The sequence below is a fragment of the Emys orbicularis genome, chromosome 5 (genome assembly GCF_028017835.1).
Source record: "Emys orbicularis isolate rEmyOrb1 chromosome 5, rEmyOrb1.hap1, whole genome shotgun sequence".
Lineage (NCBI taxonomy): Eukaryota > Metazoa > Chordata > Testudines > Emydidae > Emys > Emys orbicularis.
Window position 1 is genome coordinate 70,968,089 of NC_088687.1, and position 21,426 is coordinate 70,989,514.

The following is a 21,426-nucleotide window of genomic DNA, read 5'->3' on the forward strand; positions in this document are numbered from 1 at the left end:
AAAATTGGCCACCAGGCGAGTTGCCTCAACCTCCCACCCGCCATAAACGTCTCCCCTTTACTCTCACAGATATTGTGGAGCACACAACAAGCAGCAATTACAATTGGAATATTGGTTGTGCTGAGATCTAACCAAGTCAGTAAACTGCGCCAGTGCGCTTTCAAATGTCCAAAAGCACATTCTCCAACCATTCTGCACTTGCTCAGCCTATAGTTGAACTGCTCCTTACTACTGTACAGGGTGCCTGTGTACGGCTTCATGAGCCATGGCATTAAGGGGTAGGCTGGGTCCCAGAGGAGAACTATAGGCATTTCAACATCCCCAACAGTAATTTTCTGGTCTGGGAAGTAAGTCCCTTCCTGCAGCTGTTCAAACAGACCAAAGTTCCTGAAGATGTGAGCGTCATTCACCTTTCCCAGCCATTCCACGTTGATGTCCGTGAAACGTCCCTTGTGATCCACCAGTGCTTGCAGCACCATGGAAAAGTACCCCTTGCGGTTTACGTACTGGCTGCCCCGGTGTGCCAGGGCCAAGATAGGGCTGTGTGTTCCATCTATTGCCTCACCGCAGTTAGGGAACCCCAGCACATTAAAGCCATCCACAATGGTCTGCACATTTCCCAAAGTCACTACCCTTGATAGCAGCTGGTCAATGATTGCGTTGGCTACTTGCAGCACAGCAGCCCCTACAGTAGATTTGCCCACTCCAAACTGATTCCCGACTGACCGGTAGCTGTCGGGCATTGCAAGCTTCCACAGTGCTATGGCCACTCACTTCTGTGAGGGCTGCTCACATTTTGGTGTCTTTGCGCTTCAGGGCAGGGGATAGCAAGTCACAAAGTTTCATGAAAGTGGCCCTACGCATACAAAAGTTTCGCAGCCACTGGGAATCATCCCAGACCTGCAACACTATGTGGTCCCACCAGTCTGTGCTTGTTTCCCGGGCCCAGAATTGGCATTCCACGGCATGAACCTGGCCCAATGCCACCATGATCTCCCAATCGCCACATGCCATGTTTCTAGGAACGTCTGTGTCCATGTCCTCATCAGTATAGTAATCACGCTGTCGTCACTTCCTCGCCTGGTTTTGCAGGTACTGCACATACTGCTGGATAATGCGCAAGGTATTTACCATGGTCAAAACTGCAGTGGAGATATGAGCGGGCTCCATGCTTGCTGCGCTATGGCGCCTGCACAGGTAATCCTGGAAAAAGGGTGCAAAATGCAAAAAAAAAGGCGGGAAATGGTTAGATAAAAGAGTAGATAGAAAGACGAGAGGACATGCGAGGTGGAGTCATAGTACCAGGAGACAGGCGGTGCACCGTACTGCACCGTCTGCTGGCAGTATGGCGTCTGCCGTAGTTTTCACGGAGGGAGGAGCGAGTGATGGCACACACCCAGAAACACCCGCGAGAATGTTTTTGCCCCATCATGCACTGGGAGCTTAAACCAGAATTCCAGTGGGCGGCGGGGACTGCAGGACCTGTGGGATAGCTTCCCACAGAGCACCGCTCCGACATTCGATGCTAGCCTCAGTACTGTGGATGCACTCCGCCGAATTCATGCGCTTAAGTGGGGACACACAACACTGAATGTATAAAATCACTTCCGAAAATTCGAATAGAATAAGTTCAAATTAATTTCGTACTGTAGTCGTACCCTAAGTATCTAAAGTACCCTCCATTAAAACTTCAGAAGAACAAAAGTGCGAGGTGGTGGTGGTGGTGGAAAGCAACCAATTAACCCTGTGAGGTTATTTTAAAAGTACAGGCTAACAGCAGCAAATTAAGCAAACTGAGAAGGAGAAGAAGAAAAGGATATAGTTAGCTCTGAGCAAAGGGTAGGGCTCCCTAAGTTTAAACAGTTGGGAACCCTTACCCCTAGGTTTTTATCCTGGCTCTGAGAGAAGAGTGGAGGTTGTTACCCGCTCCTGCAAACCCTGAATTTGTTCCCCCGGGGTCTGTTTCTTTTATTTGCACCCCAAGTGAGTTGCAGGAGTGCCCTTCTCTGTTGCAGTTAACTGTTTCCAAGCAACTCCATGGGTTAACCTACTCACTCTCTGCTTTTCACTTTGAAACTTTATTTCTTGCACTTCCTTAGGACCAAGTTGCAGCTCCTGTCTCGTAAGGTGGTCTGTTAACTCTGCTTCTGACTCCAAACACTGTAGTGCCAAATTATCTTTAGCCACCCCTAACTCTAATTTACTATCCTCCAATTGCCTTTGCTGGAGTAGCACTAAACTTGAAAGATTACTGGAAGCCTTCTATAATGTTGCTTTTACTTCAAACCTCTTACAAATAGACCTAGGTGCCTCCTTTCCCTGGAAGACATCCTGTTCCCATGGGCACAGACCTTCTTCCACTACCTACTTACCAAGGAGGGTGGGCTCCTCAGCCAGCCCCCATGCCTCTGGGTCCTCTAACACCATCCCCATTTCCTTTTTAATCTCATCCCAGGTTAACCCCTGCACCTGGAATGGGCCCAGATTCTTCTGTATCCACCTATCCAAAAAGACCATTACCCCAGCTTGCAAGGACCGGCAACTACCATCATGAGAGCCCGCCATACCCCCTCCAAGCAGCTGCGTGGACTGTTGGGGAGGGGGACTTACCTGGCTGCTAATTACCTGTCCAACGTGATGCATCCGAGTCACGGCACCAAGATGTTAGAGGGCTTTCCCTTCACCCTCTCCCCTGGTGCTTGTCACACAGACAGAAAGCAGAAGACCAGAAGTCCAAAGTGCAATCAATGCAACTTTTTTGGGGTTAGTTCCAAGCAACATATCCATAGCTCTACATGCCGGCAGTCTGTTTGCCAGTGTTCCATTCCCAGCTCTGACACCACAGAGCCTTTACCCCATATCCCCCTTCCCAGCTCCCATTCCCAATTCCCACCTCCTCCTCCTTAGCAGGACCAAATATACCTGTAGTGCACGCCCCTAGTCACCCCCCCTTACAATTTATGGTCATGTTCCATTTGGGAGGGTCGTGAGTTGGGGTCTTCATCCCACCTTTTTTGTATCCCATGGGAGGGGTAAGGAGTGAGGTTGTAATCTGGTCGGGGCAGGCATTTCTCTGGTCTTTCAGTGTTTTACCTTCCCCCCATACCCCTTGCCTCTCCCAACTGGTTGCTTCACCTTGCCTTGAGATAAGGAGTTGAGGCAGTTTTCAAGTGTGCATTCATATATTAATACCCACTATGCCCAGTAACACTTTAACTGCTCTTATCTATTTCCATCATACTAACAAAGCCATCTGGTTTAGGCAAAAGCAACATTTACAGTGTCTGTCTTTGTTTTTAGTAAGAATCCTTTGTTCACACATATTAGCATAAGATACAAGAGTATCAAAAATTCAAAACCAAAATTCTATCTCAGGCTGAAAAACAAGCCTATATGCTAACATGCTGGAACAATTTGCATAGAGGCGATGCTGAGAGCCATTGAACCAAACTGTAAACCCTGGATATGATGGAATCCACTTCAAGCCAGAGAGTGCAGCAGCACCCCCAGCACCCTTAGTTCCAGCATTTATGGAAGGGGCATCAACTGGTCCCATAACATGCCCCTCCTCCCATTCCAGCTCAGGACTGCTTCACAACTAGGGTGACAAGATAGGGTGTGAGAAATCAGGACAAGGGGTGAGGGCTAATAGGTGTGTATATAAGAAAAAGCCCCAAATATTGGGACCGTCCCTATAAAATTGGGACATCTGGTCACCCTAATCACTACTGAGGCCCAACTGCAAACCTTCAGACAGCCTGGAAGCCTACCTATGAGCCCAGTAAACAATCCTGCGCCCACAGATCCACACCGTCATGTGCCTGGCCCATCTGCCCGCATCTGAATGAATGAAACACCATGGAAAATTAACATGGATTCCCCCACTTGGGTTCCCATGCACATTTTCTATGCTTCAGAACGCTAATGCCCAATTGCCCGAATTACTTTAGCCCCCATACGCAGCTGGGCTGCTGCTGTTGCTGTCCCACTCCTAAACAAGTGGAAACCAAATTCACGTGCTGGGATCCCCGACCTTGTCAGTCTCTGTCTTGAAAATGTTCTGAGGGAATTCCTGTCACCGTGACTAAAGAGGGACTCATTCCTCCCTGGTCTTATCACCATGTATGCCCTCACAGCCTCCACAGGGCAGATCCCGGGCTCACCACCCTACTGTAGAATAATGGATTCACCCTGGCCTCCCTGATACGTCTGACTTCCTCAAGGTTAATATAACCCCTCCCCGTGTATATCCCTCAGATCCAAAGCCCTTCAAGAATACATACAGGACCCAGGTACTAGCTCACTTTTATCCCAAAAGTCCCAAAAATGCTACCAGAAATGTCATCCTGTCCACATTGACATATGGGTTCCAGGATCTGCATGAGAGCCCTAAGGATATTAACAGTGACGGAATGATGTTTGTCATTCTAGGGCTGGCGCTTCAAGACCATCCAGTTAGAAACCTTCAAACTAAACCAGGGGTGGGGAAATTATGGCCTGTGGGCCAGATATGGTCCACAAGTCGTTTTAAGCTGGCCCACAAGCTCCTGCTGGGGAGCCGGGTGGGGGCCCGCACCACGCGGCTTGGCCCCACTCCGGTGCTCCAGCTGGGGCACTGGGTGGGGGGCTGCACTACACAGCTCCCAGAAGCCATGGCATGGCCCTGATCCAAGAGTCGGGGGCTGCTCCATGCCTAGAAGCCAGAGAAGGGACATGCCACGGCTTCCGGGAGCTGCTTGAGGTAAGCGACGCTGCACCCCTGAGCCTCTCCCCAACCCCCTGCTCCAGCCCTGATACCCCTCTCCAAACCCCTCAATCCCAGCCCAGAGCAACCTCCTACACCCAAACTCCTCATCCCCAGTCCCACCCCAGAGCCCTCACCTCCTCCCGAACCCCAACCCCAATTCTGTGAGCATTCATGGCCCGCCATACAATTTCTATTCCCCAATGTGTCCCTCAGGCTAAAAAGTTTGTCCGCCCCTGAACTAAATACTACTGCAAGTATCTGGGTAACTGTTCAGCCTACTGACAAATGTAAGGGCTGGTAGGCAAGTGGAGATGGTTGACGGCCCCTATCATCGGATTGCTAATGACCACTGCAACCAAAATGGGAAAAAATTCCACCAATGTTATATCCTGCACCACCCCTTTTTTGCGTCCAGGTAGAGGCCCATTCTGGGCACATCACCTGCCTTGGTAAAATACCTCAAAACCCGTACTTCCCAAAGCATCCAAGTGGATCTTTAAATCAGCCTCCAGTATTCATTCCTCCCTCCATAATGACATTCCATTCAAATGGCTCAGAAACTGTTCCCACACCCCCAAACCCTCCTCCATCTCTGTAGTAACTTATGAAATGGTGAGATCTTGCTATGGCTACAGTGGCCACTGCAAGCTGGGTGCAGAATGCCAACCCTGGGGCTAGCATCCAGCAGGCAAAGTTAAGATGCCCAATAATAGATTGCAGCTCATGGAGTGTAACTTTCTTGGCCAGTAGCTCCTGATGGAGTTGCAATATATCTGCCAGCGTCTAGCTCAATCCCCAGGTAGGTTAGTGTAGTGGAAGGTCCCCTTATTTTTTTCCCCACTAGGGGTACCTCCAATTTTTTAGCAAGGGCCTGAAAAGTGTCCATCAGCTTAGCACACTTGTTCAAATTCATCTTGTCCATGAACAAAAAGTCCTGTATGTAATGCATTATTTGCGGTAAACCAGCTTTCCACATCACTGACCACTGTAGCATTGTATAAAATTTCTCAAATGCCAAACAGGATATTACACAGCCTATGGACATAGTTTTATAAAAGAGAAACCCAAAAGGTTGAAGGCAGAAGGCTGCACAGGCAGCGGACAAAAAGCAGACTTGCTATCGCATTAGGCCATCAGCACCCCGGGCCACAAGACATAACCTTGCATACAGCCTCTTCAATGGAGGAATAGCATACAGAATACAAAGCCAGATCTATTCCATTGTTAATTGAGCTACCCCGTGAGTATGACAAGTGGTGAATTAAGCAATATTCACCAGGAGCTTTCTTAGGGACTAAACCTAGGGGAGAAACCCGCAAGTTCTATATAGATAACTCACTGAATGGCCGCGCTACCCTATTCTCATTGAATTCCTGTGTAATCTTTTTCATTACAATATGGTCCATTTCCACTAAGGACTTCAAATTTTTAGACATCACATCACTCTCTTCTGGTCCTTGGAGGGGGCATGGGTCAGCATTCCCATGTTGACCTTGTCTGTAGCTGCATCAGAAAGTCATTTGTTGGCTCTCTAGCCCTTAAAGGAGCACACACTTTTTCCAACAAAATGCCCCCACTGTATAATGTGCGGTGAGGCCATTAGTATACTGCATTTCTTTATGCTATATATATATATAACAAAGTCAATATAGCAAACTAAAGAATGGTAATGAGTATCAAGAGTGATTTAATGTTTCCAATCCTTCATCCAGCTGTTCTTGATGAACAGGGAACAGTTCAAGGTTGGGTAATTTTTTTTTGGCAATTTTGCACCAAGGAAATACTCCTAAATAACCTTGAACCTTCATTGTTGCTGTCTTTGACTGAATTAAACCATCTTTATTATTTCTGTAAAACAATGTCTCTGCTGGCAATTATCATGCAGAAGGATTAAATCTGTGCTGATATCCCCTTCTCCTATTAAGTTCAACGTGGAATACACAGGGAAGAAAGAATTTAGCCCACAGTGTTCTTTGCATTACTTTAACTATAGAATAGTTTCATACTATAATCCCATTAAAGTTCAATGGTTAAACACATTATGAATGTGCTATTATATGCTGCTTAACTCTCCTAGCAGCAGCATGAGCTGCATGAAATGCATCTCTAATTTTTTGTCAGCCAATATTCATTTGTCACATTAGGAAACAGAGCAGTCAGTATTTGCTGTATCAGACAATAATCACAACTGTTTAGCTTTAGTTTCTTTATTCAGAATCATTTTTATATATAGAAGTTTATTCCGCCCACAAGGAATCAGTTCTTGGTGAAATTCAGTCAGTATAGATATGGTAAACTCTTAACTATATTTATTTAAGAAAATAACATGTCTATGTCCCTCATACTAGGATAAGGTCTATAAGAAACAAATGTAACATTAGCTACCATATAATGAAGAAAAGACAAAACAATAATCTTAAATTCTAAATATACAGCAAATTAAAAAAAAATCTTTCTTATGGGTTTTGTCTTGATCCAAAACTTATCTCTTGAAATGTAATGAAACACAAATAAATGGCTCTACGTAAGTTGAATAGTTGAATGATTGTGGGAATGTATCTGAAACATGACAGCTTCTGATTTTTCAATAGAAAAAGTTATACAAAACTTCAAACTACTAGTCTATACTGTTAAAAATCATTACAGTATACAGCTAAAGGTTGGTTACAAGAGTCTTTATTTTGCAAACTATACATAACAGTAAAAAAGAAAATGCATTATACTTTTTAATATTACATAAGATAAACATTAAATTTAGTATTTAAATGTGTAGAAATCAAATGCAAAGAATAAACTGATTTTCCTGTCATTTAACTGCAGATGAAAATCAGGGAAACCAGTGATCCACTGTTGAAATTACACAATCGGTTGTGTAATATTACATAGGTTGTTTCAGTTTTATTGTGGGCAGAAAGCCATATAGGTCTGATATGCATGAAGGTGTTGGAATTCCAAAACGTCTACACAATTAATTAACATGCTAACATAAATACAGTGATTAAAATAATTTTCTCTACAGTCAAATCTTAAGTGCTACTCTACACAATAATCATAAGCTAGTCCACATGGTAATTACATAACAATAGAAAAAAATTAAAATAACCCATTTTCTTCATTCCAGCAGCAGTACCTATACTGGTATTAATTTGGTAATTGGGTGTGCTTAGCTATTGCCTAACAGCCTATATTGGTATGCATGCTAAAACCTCTCTATTTCTATTTTTGCAAGGCACCTTACCATACGTTCTCTAAATTTCTGCACTAATAACAGAAAAGGAGTTGAATTAAGATAAAGATGAAAACTATTTTCTGAAATAGAAAAACTAAGTGGTATGGTTAGGGGGGTTTAGAACTGTCTTGGGGAAAGTTCCAGTACTCTCAAGTACAGTAATGTTTAAATGTACTATATTTTACACAAAGTTTTTCAATTTAAAATATTTTATGCTAATCTTCTGGTTAGAGATATAGAAATAAAAAAGGGTAAAATCATCATGCTGCTTGAGTAAATAATGAAGTCTATATGAGTTTGACATTAAAAGAAAAATGAAAAAAAGGACAACAAAAGTTTAGATTTGTAGAATCAATACTTGTCCATGTTTACTGCTTTTGATAAACATCCTTTCAAGAACCTAGACATTTCCTAATCAAAAATATAACTATAAATGCAAACACAAAGGAGGGCTTTACATTATTTTCTCCTATGTGACAGTCACAGCACACCTCTGGTTAAAGGTTTGTGAGATGCTACTTGTGTGTTGAAATTTCTATTGTAATAAGTTGTCGATTCAGGTCATGCACAATTATGAAATCTACTACATGGCCTAAATCACTTGCAAAGTTAAAGCCGCCTTAACATATAACTGAGCTCATGTTTAATGAGGCCACCCAAAGTTCCAAACAATATCATTTTCATGGAAGTTTTTAAAAGTTTGGTTGTCCTTGCACATTTATTTTTGTAGTAGCACATCACATTTCCTTCTTCAGGCTAGACTTCCAATGTGTTTTCTTCTGCTCAAAGGCATATAAAAACTCAAAAGCACATAATATAATGATTCTTATTTAAACAAAGAAAGTCTATGACTCCAGCTGCAATATTTGAAATAATCATACAAAATATACACATTGTTTAGAATCCTTTTGATCTTGGAGAGCAAAGGAATTTTCTATGAGATGTCACCTTTTGAATTTTAGAAAGGAAGAATTCATTGACCTCTAATATTGTCAAATGTATCCATCATGATCGTCATCATCCACATCATCATCGCCTTCATCCTCATCATCATCCTCATCATCAATTTCATCTTCATCATTCATTATATCGTCTTCATCATCCTCATCATCTGTCCATTCATGAAAATCACCACTGGCAAAATCGCCTGAGATCTCTAAATCAATAGCTAAAAAAAAGTGTAAAAATTACACTATAGTGATAGGAACACATGGTTACAGAACTAGCTGGCTTCAGGTCAGTTGATTTAAATTAAATAATGAGGTAAAGTAAAAAAGGAATACCACTGATATCAATAGTTCCTGATGTTCACAGAAGGAACTACTTTTTTTACACAGTATAATTACACTGTGGAACTCACTGCCACAAAGTTGTTGAGGCCACAAACTCATTAAGATTAAAAAAGAATTAAATATTTATCTGGCTCTCAAGAATATCCAAAGTTAGCATTAATGATAACAATATTTTGGATGGAAATGGTTCAAGCTAATCTCTCACTATTAGAGATCAGGATGAGGCTAATATAGGGGGCAGTTAAATCCACATATGCCTACTGTGGGGTTCCTACATCACCTTCTGAAATACCCAGTACTGGCCTCTGTCAGAGACAGGATACTGGACTAGATGGACCTTGAGTATGATCCAGTATGGCAATTCTTATGTTCCTTTTACTGTGTATATTAGCCCACTGTTCCAGTGCCAGGGCTTTTTCTTAGTCTTAAATTGCAAGTGTAAAACTTCCATTTTGGCTTCAAATTGTGGGGTGTCAATTTAAATAATTATGAGATATAAGCTACTCTTTAGTGAGCACTTTGATTGGGGTTAGAGAGAGGTGATCTCTTTTGCTTAGGTACCTATTTGCAATGGCTCCTGAGAAGCTTGTTGTAAGTGAGTGGGGTCACTTGCTGCAAATTCAGGTAACCACTGAATAGGTAGCAAACAGGAGATCTGAAGGGGTATTGGGGTAGCATGAGACTTTCTAGGGACTGCAGCTAAAACTAAATAAGTCCCCCAATAATTTTTTAAAGAAAATACGTTATTGGAACTCTAGAATTCTGATTACAGGCTGGGGACAAAAGGTCAGGGAAAGGTAGGAAGGCTAGGAGGAAGTCGCAGGAAGCCAGTGCTTCAAAAACTTCTGCTAAGTCCCTGCCAACCAGATTGTAATTAAAGAACTGTTGAGTTGAGTTCAATAGAATGTTGGGTACCCAACTTGATTTTATCAGGTACTGCTGGGGCTGATAGTGCTTTATTTTAACTATCCTATTCAGAGCAGAATAAGCACTATCCACATTACTTGGTAGATAGGCTGTCTCTATTTATAACTATCAGCATGATAGATGCTACAGAAATTAGTGAAATAAATAAATAAAAATAATTACAAATTGACTTCTAAATCTGTGTTGTTTGGTCCCAGTCCTATTGTCACTGAAGACATTAAGAGCTTGACCACTGACTTCAAAGGGAAGAGAGAGTCTAATTCAATAATGAGCAAGAATTCTTCCACTTACCACAGTCTGCAGCACCATTTGTTCTGGAACCTGTTACCTCATTACCATATCTGTCAACACACCAGCACTGCCCTGCACTTCCATGGCATTGACTTGGTTTGTAATACCCATCTTCATCACATAATGGGATGTACTGCCCTGTGATACATAAAGATTAAATTATAACATTAGCAGTCACCTGTAAAGAATAAACCAATATTCTACATTACACCAGAAGCGAAATAAAAAATAAACAACCGTGTCTTATCTCTGTTCAATGTCCTCCCTGATTGACTTACTCTCTGTTACTGAGGTCAGCCAAGAAGAGTTTAATACGTAATACATTTGCCCCTTCCTCCTTATTCATAGAGGGAGAGCAGATATCAAATATGTGAGCCTCTCTTTGACTGATCTCAAGAATGGACATGCCCAGTCCATTAAGGAGTATCCTCTTTCCTCTTACAAGCTGCTCATTGATTCTCTGACATCTGCTTCTTACTATACATCAGACTCCCTGAATGTCATAGACAAAATCTTGAACGCCATATGTTGACGTCAGGCTAGACAGGGAGGAGCTCAGATGTCTAAATGTTAAGTTCTGCAACCTGTGCTGCCATGGCTTTAATGCTATTGTTACTCGAGCTAGGTAGATCAAAGCTAGTTTGGGTATGTCTACACGTACTTCAGACACATTTCTGACTTCAGTATGGATGTAATCTCTGTCAACTATTCTGGTGATTCAAAAGGAAGTATAGAATTCATTGTATTCTCCCAAAGCTGTGTTGATAATGCAGTGCTAAAATGAGCAAAAACAAAAAAACATGTATTTCTGTGACTAAAGTAAGCAGCTGTGATTTGAAATATGCTCACAGAGCAAACCTGTGAAGTAAGAGGGCACATTTTTATGTAGTACTTTTTTCAGAGTAGACACACTCTTTAAAGTACAAATATGGGAGTTTTTAGCAATGAATGAATATTATTTTTGTTCTATATATTTATTTTAACAGACACATTTTTTAGGTTTTTCTACTTTGGTAGTCACACTATGTCTTACTGAACAGTCCTAATTAATGGTAGTCACAGCTTGGGTGAAATCTTGTCAATGGGAGTTTTGCTATTGACTTCAATGGGGTCAGAATTTCACCCCTGGAACCTAGCCATGCTAGTCATTGGTTTGGATGCTTGCAGTTCTTCAGATTTTTAATTTCACCAAAATCGAATAGTAGTTTTTTAGTGAACTAGGAACCTTAAGCTAAATACTGTAACACTAAAATGTTGATAACAGATTACATTTATTTGCCTATTTAACTCATATTTACAAAATACCTAGGCAAATGGACCATGCAAATGAACCCCTGTACAGAGCCCCACTGAAATTAACAGGTCAATTGCAAGCACAGCAATTATAGAGTTATAGAATCAGAACCTTAATTTTTTATTTTTAGGTAAAAGGCAAAATAATTCTGTAATAATTTTGTCCTTGAAATAATCAGATGTTCTTTGAAGAACTGTAAATGGTAACTAAATCACAATTAAAATGTATTGTCAGTACTGTAAAATGCATGAGATATTTTTAATCAGAGTAATTTAAAACTATCATCTCAAATGGGTTTGCCTATGTCTTTTACTCCAGCTTTTATAAAGACTGCTAATGCTGAAATTTAGATTTTATATCCAAAATAAAAGTTATGGAACTGAAACATTTTTGATACAATATGGAATTTTTCATAACAAAGATTTCAATTACTTACATAAATATAAGAGTTAAAAATCAGCAAAAATGTTAATTTAGGATTGCTTAAGTCTTTTTTCCTAATAACTGTAAAAATGTACAGTCTATCAGGGTAATAAAATGGATGTAATATCTTTCAGTAGGTAATGTAATAAAACTAAGTTTAATAGCTTTCAAAAACTTCATAAATTTTGTTGCTGGAATTTAGTGCGGTCTATCTTTGTTGGATTAATATTGATTTTATGTAGCTGTTTCACTAGGGTTATTTATGTAAGCAATAAAACCTTCAAAAGAATGATCTATGGCTCACCTAGGAGCTTCTTTCCTCCTTGCTGCTTCTGAATGTTGCTGAGCTCTGTCTGGCAAGGTGGGTCTGAAATGACATTAAAATGTTAACTAGATTACATCTGATCAAAGGAAGAAAGTTGAATGATTGAGTTTTCACCAGTTTTTATACTCCAGGTTTCTTCTAATTATTGCCATTAAGAAACATATACATCCTCCCTTAGTAGATTTTTCATTTCACATACTCAGACTAGACCTTTCCAAAGCTGCACCTGAGAAAGAGCGTTTTTAACCTAGATAGCAAAGCCTGATATATCTAATAAGACAACCTTAAAAAAAAAAAAAGAGTACTTGCACCTAGCTAGAAAGACACATAAGAAATTGATAGATAAGGGGGAGTTGTGTATGTGTTTGTGTGTATATGTACTCAGAAAATAGGGTGTGTATTAATGTTAAATATTAGATTGTCCAAAATTGCCATGCTCTTTCTGAGGCCATAAAAATCAGTCTCTTGTAAGAAGATCCCCTAAATGTGAACATTTTTAAGGAAACCTTTTCATATGAGATTTTAAGATAAAGCACATGTGCAGTAAACCAAACTGTATATTCATGGATGGAACGTGTATATCATGTTAGCATGAAAGTTGTAAAAGTTATCCCTTAAATATCCCTTTAAGGCAGTTTAGATATTACAGTGTTGGGCACTGTGTAAGAGTACAATGCAACTTCTATTGAAGCCAATAGGAAAACTTCCATTAACCCTCACTGCGAGTAGGATTGGACTTTAACAACCGAAAATAGATGAGAAAATAGAATGTAAATTCAGGGTGCAGATGTGCAGTGAAGGAAAAAATGTTCTAGAGCTAGATTCTGGCCTCAGATGTAGGTAATTCTATTAATATGTGCAGTTAAAAGCAAGATTGACCAACTTTCCTTTAATAAATATATTTCCCAAATGTTTTGATACCAAAGGATATGATCTATATCATAGTGGTGACAAGAATAAGTAAATGAACTCATTCTATTAATAAAGTAACTGAGTCACCACTTTCTCTGTTGAAATTTGTAGGATTTTGGTTCTAATATGGCAATTTAAGGCCCCAATTTTGCAGACCCCTGTATCCACATACAAGCTGAAGGACTGAGGCTTAGAAATAACTGAAATCTAACTAAATAATTAGAGATGGCTCTGAGCTGCAGAATATGGATTCAAATTCTCAATTCCCCAAACTTCAGGGTTATGGTTTGCTCAATTCTTCAAAAACAATATTTAATTTTCTGCGACTATGAAACTTATCTCTAAAAAGCTAAGTCAGAGCACTACAGGCACTTCCTTGAAAAAAAAGAAAGACGTGAATGCATGTATACTACTGTACAGAAAGATAGAGAATGAAGGCTAGTACTTCTCTTTGAACACTGCATACGCCATATAAGAAACTACAGGGTCACTACTGAGGCATTTTCCTTTCGGAATCAGTAGTATTCTTGTGGCATGTAGTCCGAGGTCAATGGAGCTTGTAGGACAGATGACATGGAGTATGCTTTTAGCCTAGATTGTCCCCAAGGCAATATCCTATGAAATCTCAAATTCAATCAATACTAACTTATTTAAATAAACAGCCTATCATGCTTATTTAGTGACAGGGTAGCCTCATGTGTGGTATAGAAGCTATATATATCAGCAGCCCTTTTGTATTATTCATGAGATCTGATCTAACAAAATAAATACAAACTGGAATCCAATAGCAACCTCTCATACAGATCAGGCTGTATTTACCCTTGGCTTTACATTTCAAATGACATTTTAAATTGTCTTTTAAGAAGATACATATGTATGAGCTTAGAAAGGTTGCGGTTAAAATTCTAGCCCCACTGAGGTCAATGGGCGTTTTGCCATGGACTTCAGTGGGGTCAGGATTTCACCCTAAATATGCAAGGATTCTGTTTGGAATAAAATCCCTAAAAACTGCCTCTTCTTCTAAGATGCTGCTCACAGGGATCTTAGAGCAAGAAAGAATGTCCAAGGGATGTATTTTCTCTGGAATCAAACATTGAAATTCTCTGGCTCTGAACCCAGCTAAACTCCTGACCATCACTGGATGTTTTCTACCTTTACAGGAACAGTCAATGAACATTCTCTTGTATTTTAAAATACACCTCTACCCCGATATAACGCTGTCCTTGGGAGCCAAAAAATCTTACCGCGTTATAGGTGAAACCGCGTTATATCGAACTTGCTTTGATCCACTGGAGTGCACAGCCCCGCCCCCCTGGAGCGGTGCTTTATCGCGTTATATCCAAATTCGTGTTATATCGGGTCGCGTTATATCGGGGTAGAGCTGTATAGCCATTTATTTTTAATGGCTTCTGATTTTGAGAAATGTTTTTATGGGAACTGAAGCTACTCAGCACCTTGCGGATATTTACCATCTTTCAGAAAATTTCCGCTATCATTCATGTTAGTTACAGATATTAACTGTTAACTGCTCATTTTTACCACTGTTATTCCTCATGTTTTATATAAGTTTGAACTATAACCCTTCAGAAATTGCTTCTTTCCCACACCTAGGACTTAAAGACAAGGGTCCAGATATCTAGTGATTATCATTAACATACACAAGTATGTAAAGTATAGGCTATGAGTAATGTCTTTTAACTTCGCTAAAAGCTGCTATATCTCAGACTTGTTATTGCATATGGTTACATCCATTTATTTTAAGTGTTTGAAATTCTGCTGTCCATACAACTGAGATAATATTGGGGAAATGGAAGAAAAGAAGGGTGATACACAACTTCCAAAAAAGATGGGTAATGTGCTGAATGAGAAGGAACTTGCCCAATAAAGTATATGTATTGTGCTCTATGGAAAAAATCCAAAAACAGGAACACAAAGATACACATACAAAAGTTGATGCGGGGCAGTTTTAATATTATGTACTGAGCCTAAATAATCCTCATCACTTATCACAATAGATCTAAAATGAATAATTAGAAAATATGAAATACCACTAAGCAATAAGAAAGGTAACAGTATGGGTAAATTACTTACCTGTAATTTTGCTTCTCTGAAGATATAATCTTGCAGGATTCTCACTACTGGGCTTTAGCTTCTTAGTACAAAACTGACAGATTTCTCTTAGTAGATAAAGCTTTCCAGTCCTAAAAGAGTGGTAGCAAGGTAGAGCTCGAGCTGAATCCCTATGGGCTGACACATGCCACCCTTGCCAAATATAAATGCTGCCATCTTTATCTTTCAGTCAGTTCCAGTGAGTGGGAGGCAATACTCCCTCAGATTCCTGGACTGATTTTAACTCAAAATCAGTGGTCTTAGCTTCTGTAAAGACTAAGGAAATGTAGGATCATTTCTTGCACAGTCACTATGCTGGTGCTGCTCTGGAACAAAAAAGAACTTGGCATCAGATGAGTCCTGCTCATAAGAATAACAGACCTCATTGCCCTGATCTTCAGCCAGCTCTCATCCAAACAGTGGAGTGGTCTAGATGACAGAATGGTGGTGGAGTGGCCTGCATTGTGGTAAGTGCTCCATGAGCCACTAACATTAGCTGTGCTGAAGCCTTTAATGCAAGAGGCACCTGTGTTGAGGCCAGGGCTTCCTGTGCCAAGAGTGTTGACCCTTGAGGCATTTGCATGCAAATTTGCCAAGAGATCCTACCCTGCCAACACAGAGAGAGGGGAATATTTAAAAGTGAGTACTGTGGGCCTTGCAGAGGATCAGGACAGATTCACTGCTCTACAGCCAAAATGTTTCTGAAATAAATGTAGTCAAACTTTACTAATTCTGGGTCACTGAGAATGAAAATGATGCTTAAAATTGTTGATTGGCTCTAGTTTTCAAGATATGCTATTGGGTCACTATATACGACCCTTGACTTGGGAATGGCGGAGGATAAGTGAGTTATAAAGGGAAGGGATCTCAATTTAAACCAGAAATGACTAAAATACATCTTTGACTGGATCTAGGAATAAATCTATGACTGGGTTTGGACAGTACTTGCTTTTTAGGCAAAACAATGAATGATGCAATCTGAAGCTGGTATTGCGTCATACATGATATGAATTGCATCATGTTATTCCTAGAAGTCATGGATGATGCAATCATAACGAAGCTTACATCACTCTGCTGAACAAATTGCCCTATATCAGCTCTAGAAATCACACAGTGTCGTGCTCTCTTATTTGTCAGTGTTTGATTTTGCAAAGGGACACATTTCTGTTTAGCCAAAGTGAGCAGAGATGCCTCGTACTTGTGTGAACAGTGCAGATAACTTCTGCTATGTTTGTGGTGAAGTGACTTTTGCATCACAAAAGCGCAGTATAACCACAGTGGTTAAGAAAGCCTATCACCTGTAGTTTGGCTGCAAAATTGGAAATCAGAACAAGAGGTGGGCCCCACACATATGCTGCAACACTTGTGCAACAAATCTTCGCCAGTGGTTGAACAGGAAAAGGAAACCTATGCCTTTTGCAGTGCCAATGATTTGGAGAGAGCCAACAGATCATACCAGCAATTGTTACTTCTGCATGGTGCCTCCAGTTGGGAAAGGTGTGTCAAAGAAGAAAAAGTGGACTGTGCATTATCCAAACATTCCATCAGCTATACGCCCAGTACCCAACGGAGAAGGACTGCCGGTTCCTGATGCACCAGAATCATTCTCACTTGAGTCAGACGAGGAAGAGGAAGAGGATGAAACTTCTGGTCCTGAACCATCAATGTCACAGGACCCACATTTTCTCCCATCCTCCTCCTCTGAACCACACCTCATAACACAAAGTGAACTGAATGACCTTGTCAGGGATTTGGAACTACCCAAGAGTAAGGCAGAGCTGTTGGGCTCCAGACTACAGCAGTGGAATCTCCTGGCAGGTGATGTTAGGGTTTCCATGTTCCGTGACCGTCAAAAGGATCTTGTCCCATTCTTCTTCATGGAAGGTGATCGTGTAGCCTGCAACAACATCGATGGTGTGATGGCAGCCCTCAACATCGTTCACGATCCAGATGAGTGGAGACTGTTCATTGATTCATCGAAGACGAGTCTTAAGCTGTTTTACTGCATTATGGCAATGTTTTGCCATCAATTCCAGTTGGTCATGCAGTCCATATGAAGGAAACCTATGACAACATGAAACAATTTTTGAGGTGCATAAACTATGACCAACATCAGTGGCAGCTTTGTGGTGATTTGAAGGTTGTTGCTCTCTTGGTTGGTCTGCAGACTGGATACACAAAGTACTGCTGTTTTCTCTGCGAATGGGATAGTCGTGCAAGAGATTCCCACTACATCAAGAAAGATTGGCCACTCCGACAGTCATTGGAGCCTGGGAGGAAAAGTGTTCAGCATCCACCACTTGTTGAATCAAGGAAGATTTTGTTACCACCCTTACACATCAAGCTGGGTCTGATGAAGAACTTTGTCAAGGCCATTGACAAAACACAAGCAGCTTTCAAGTACCTCCATGGAAAATTTCCAAGGTTAAGTGAAGCTAAGATAAAAGAAGGTGTCTTTGTTGGTCCTCAGATTCGTGAACTTCTTCGAGATGATGCATTTGACCATGCACTGCATGGCAAGGAAAAGACGGCATGGAAAGCCTTCCAGTTAGTGGCAATAAATGTTCTCGGAAACAAGAAGGCAGACAACTACAGGTTGTTGATGGAAAACCGCCTCAAGGCATACAAAAGCCTTGGTTGCAACATGTCACTAAAGATACATTTTTTGCACTCTCATCTAGATTTTTTTCCACTGAACTGCTGAGCAGTGAGCGACGAGCATGGCGAGCGATTTCACCAGGACATTGCAACAATGGAGAAATGCTATCAGGGCAAATGGAGCCCATCAATGCTTGCAGACTATTGCTGGACAGTGACAAGAGATGCTCCATTTAATGAATACAAGAGACAAGCCAAGAAGCGCCGAGTAGACACTGAATAGGACTAAACTATGTACAGAATAGTTTTTGCCTTTTGTTTCATAATAAATTTTATTTATATAACCCTTTTGCTGATTTTTAAAGTGTTAAATAAACAGGACAGGTGAAATATTATCATGTAAAGCAACCATAAACACATGAAAAGACCTAGGTTTACAATTTATGATTAAAACCCTACTATCTACACAATATACATAGACATAAAATGTAAAAACTTAAATCTCTTAGAAACAGTAGCCAATCAGTTGTTTTAATTGTCATATTTGAATTCAGCACATCAAAATACATAATAAATAGCACATTTTATCTCTGAAGCAGACGACTTCTCAAAAATTGTAGACCAGTGTTATGTCCAATTTTCCAGTTTATACTGGACTCACTATTTCCCCCCATCTCTGCTTCAAGTTCATTAATGCAGGGGGAATGGGAAATCTGGAGACCTGTTATAGAGTCACCTGGAGGGAGGGGCTTCAACAGAAGTGCATCAAGGAGTTGCCAGAATACACCTTGTGCTTCCTGCCTTGGTCTCCTGTAAGGATTTTCAGCTCATTCAAAGTACATCTGCTTGTCAGTGATGCTTGTTGGAGGCCTCTCTGTTGTTGACACAGGGTATTTTGGTGGTGAGACCACTCTGCTGTGCATACTGATGCTGAGTCTGGTACAGTAGCACTAGCACTCCAATCTGCTCCTCAGTTATCTTGGGGAAGTCAGGCTTCAGCTTTCAGGGTCTACCCTTTGCTGGACTTACAGGAATCTCTTTAGGTGCCTTAGTAAAGGCTTGAGGTGTACATCACACTTCTTCAGTGCCATCTATAAATATATAAGACCCCTACAATCTGAGGAAGATGACATAAGAAAGATGGACCTCAGTCTTTGTCATTCTTTTGTACCACAGACTAGGTTTGAAGACATTACATGGTCTTGCATCCTCCTTACTTACTATATCCTGCAAAAGAAAAAAAAAAGGGTATAAATGCATCGAGAGATGCACTGGGCTAATAGACCGAAGTGGTAAGCAGCAATGGAGAGATACTGAGGTTCCTAACAAACTTTGGCATTCTAGCATCTAGATTCAGGCACTGGTGCACCAAAAGCACTGCTGCCATAATGATGAAGCACTGGCAAAAAAGAAAAAACAGTCACTAGAATGTCAAAAAGGCCAAAGACTAGCGGTGCATCAGCATTAAGGTGGGCAATGAAGCATTATAGCAGGTGTCAAAGCACAAAGAAAATAAGTGCTAAAGGCAGGTGCTGAAGCACTTAGATAAACGGTTGTGATACCCAGAAAGAAATGGGCCAAAGCACAGAGGCAAGCAATAAGGCACTGACAAAACTCAGGCACTGAAGTGCTACAGAAATATCCCAGAACAAATATCTCAGAAACACTAAACCACCTGGCCTGGAAGCAGAAGTGCGACCAAGAAAAGATATGATAAGCATCGCTGAGATCCAGAGGAGTGTTGGCGCAACAGTAAATGTGCAGGGAGCACTTTTGCTGCTCAAGAAGGAACTGACTGGAATGTATGGAAGGCAGTGTTAATAATCAACATGGGGTGGTGTGCAAATAGCCACTAAGAGCTAGTTTACTATCTACTTTGTTATTACTTTCCTCAAGGGCGAAACACCCCCAAACATCCTACGGATTGGGGTAATCCCACTGGATTTGCACTAAGAAGTTGAGACCAAGGAGTGAGACTCCTGCATAGATGGTAGCTTTAACAACTGTGTCTTAAATATATACATAGGCGTTGAAGCCTTTGTGATATATTACATAGGTTGCATTCTTGTATTCACTTTGAACACAATCAATAGCAGTTATCAAGATCTGTACACTGTGTTTTGGAGCTGTAAAATTGCACAGAAAAGAGCTACAAAGGTAGCTGAATACAGAGAGCTGGCGACATGACTTACAACTTTTTATTAATGGAAACTTACTCAATGAACGTTACAAGGACACCATTAATCTTCTCTACCTAATAATTCTATCACAATTAACAATTAGAGAGATATTTAGATTATGCAATCCAGCAATACAGAAAAACACCAATACATTACAAGGCTTAGCATAAAACTGAAATTTTGAAATTTACTAATAGAGGATTGTGTGGCTTGTTCATGCTAAGGGGAAACAATTATGCATAAAAGGGCTAATAATAGATAGCTGACAAAGAGAACAGTGACTCTCCCCCCCCCATATTTAGGTCTGGCAAGGGGAGGAGAAGACAGGTTTTGGTGGTAGTGTTAATTTTGGGAAGGGGTGCATGGAAGTGTTCTAAATGTTCAAGGAGTTGCCAGAACTGAGATTTCACCTCATTACTGGTTTTGAGGCATTATATGCCCACTCTCAGCCAAGCTGCTGATAACACCAGCAATCTAATCTCTTTTAAATCAGCACCTTGTTGTGCCATCATAGGCAAGGGAGGGGGGAAAACGAGGGAGGAGGATAAAACCTTGTGATGGCCAGTCCCTTTGCTGGATTCTGAGACAGGGAGAGAACTCTCCACTAAATGCTGCTGATAGGTTCGACTCCATTTTTAACATTTTTATTACTATGACTAAGGTACATATACATCAGACCCTAATTAGCAGTATCCTGATCAGTTGTTTTTATACACAGTGTCTATAGAGTGTAGACTACAAACCTGACCATAACTATCCCATGGAAGTGCCCTTTGCACACAATGGGTGAAAAGTATGCTTTATACATACACCAGTGGTCCCCAAACAGAGGGGCATGTTCCCTGAGTGGGGCATGGCAGGGCCCAGGCCAGGCCCCATGAGGGAATGGGAAGGGAGTGCCACCCAGACCTACTCTGCCCCCAGCTCCACTCCGGCCCACGACCCAGTCCGCAGCTGTGGCCCTGCTCCCAGCCCCTGCTCTTGGCCACCAGCTCCCGGCCCCCGCTCTCAGCTGTCTGTTCCCAGCTGTGACTCCGCTCCTGGTCACAGGGGAGGGGGAAAACACATTCTATTACTGGTAAGGGGGGGATGCGAGAAA

The 21,426-nt window shown here is 41.1% G+C and overlaps 1 protein-coding gene across 4 annotated transcripts in view; it reads right to left on the reverse strand.

The window, feature by feature from the left end:
• Window positions 1-8,968: 8,968 nt before the first annotated feature.
• The window catches only part of SPOCK3 (SPARC (osteonectin), cwcv and kazal like domains proteoglycan 3), a 402,955-nt gene continuing 390,497 nt past the window's right edge, over window positions 8,969-21,426 (reverse strand). For all 4 annotated transcript variants that reach the window (XM_065405133.1, XM_065405132.1, XM_065405131.1 and 1 more), the window contains 3 exons: window positions 12,508-12,570; window positions 10,487-10,624; window positions 8,969-9,144 (listed from right to left, as the gene is read on the reverse strand). In XM_065405133.1, coding sequence (XP_065261205.1) covers window positions 8,969-9,144; window positions 10,487-10,624; window positions 12,508-12,570 — 377 coding nt within the window. The remainder of the gene's footprint in view (window positions 9,145-10,486; window positions 10,625-12,507; window positions 12,571-21,426) is intronic.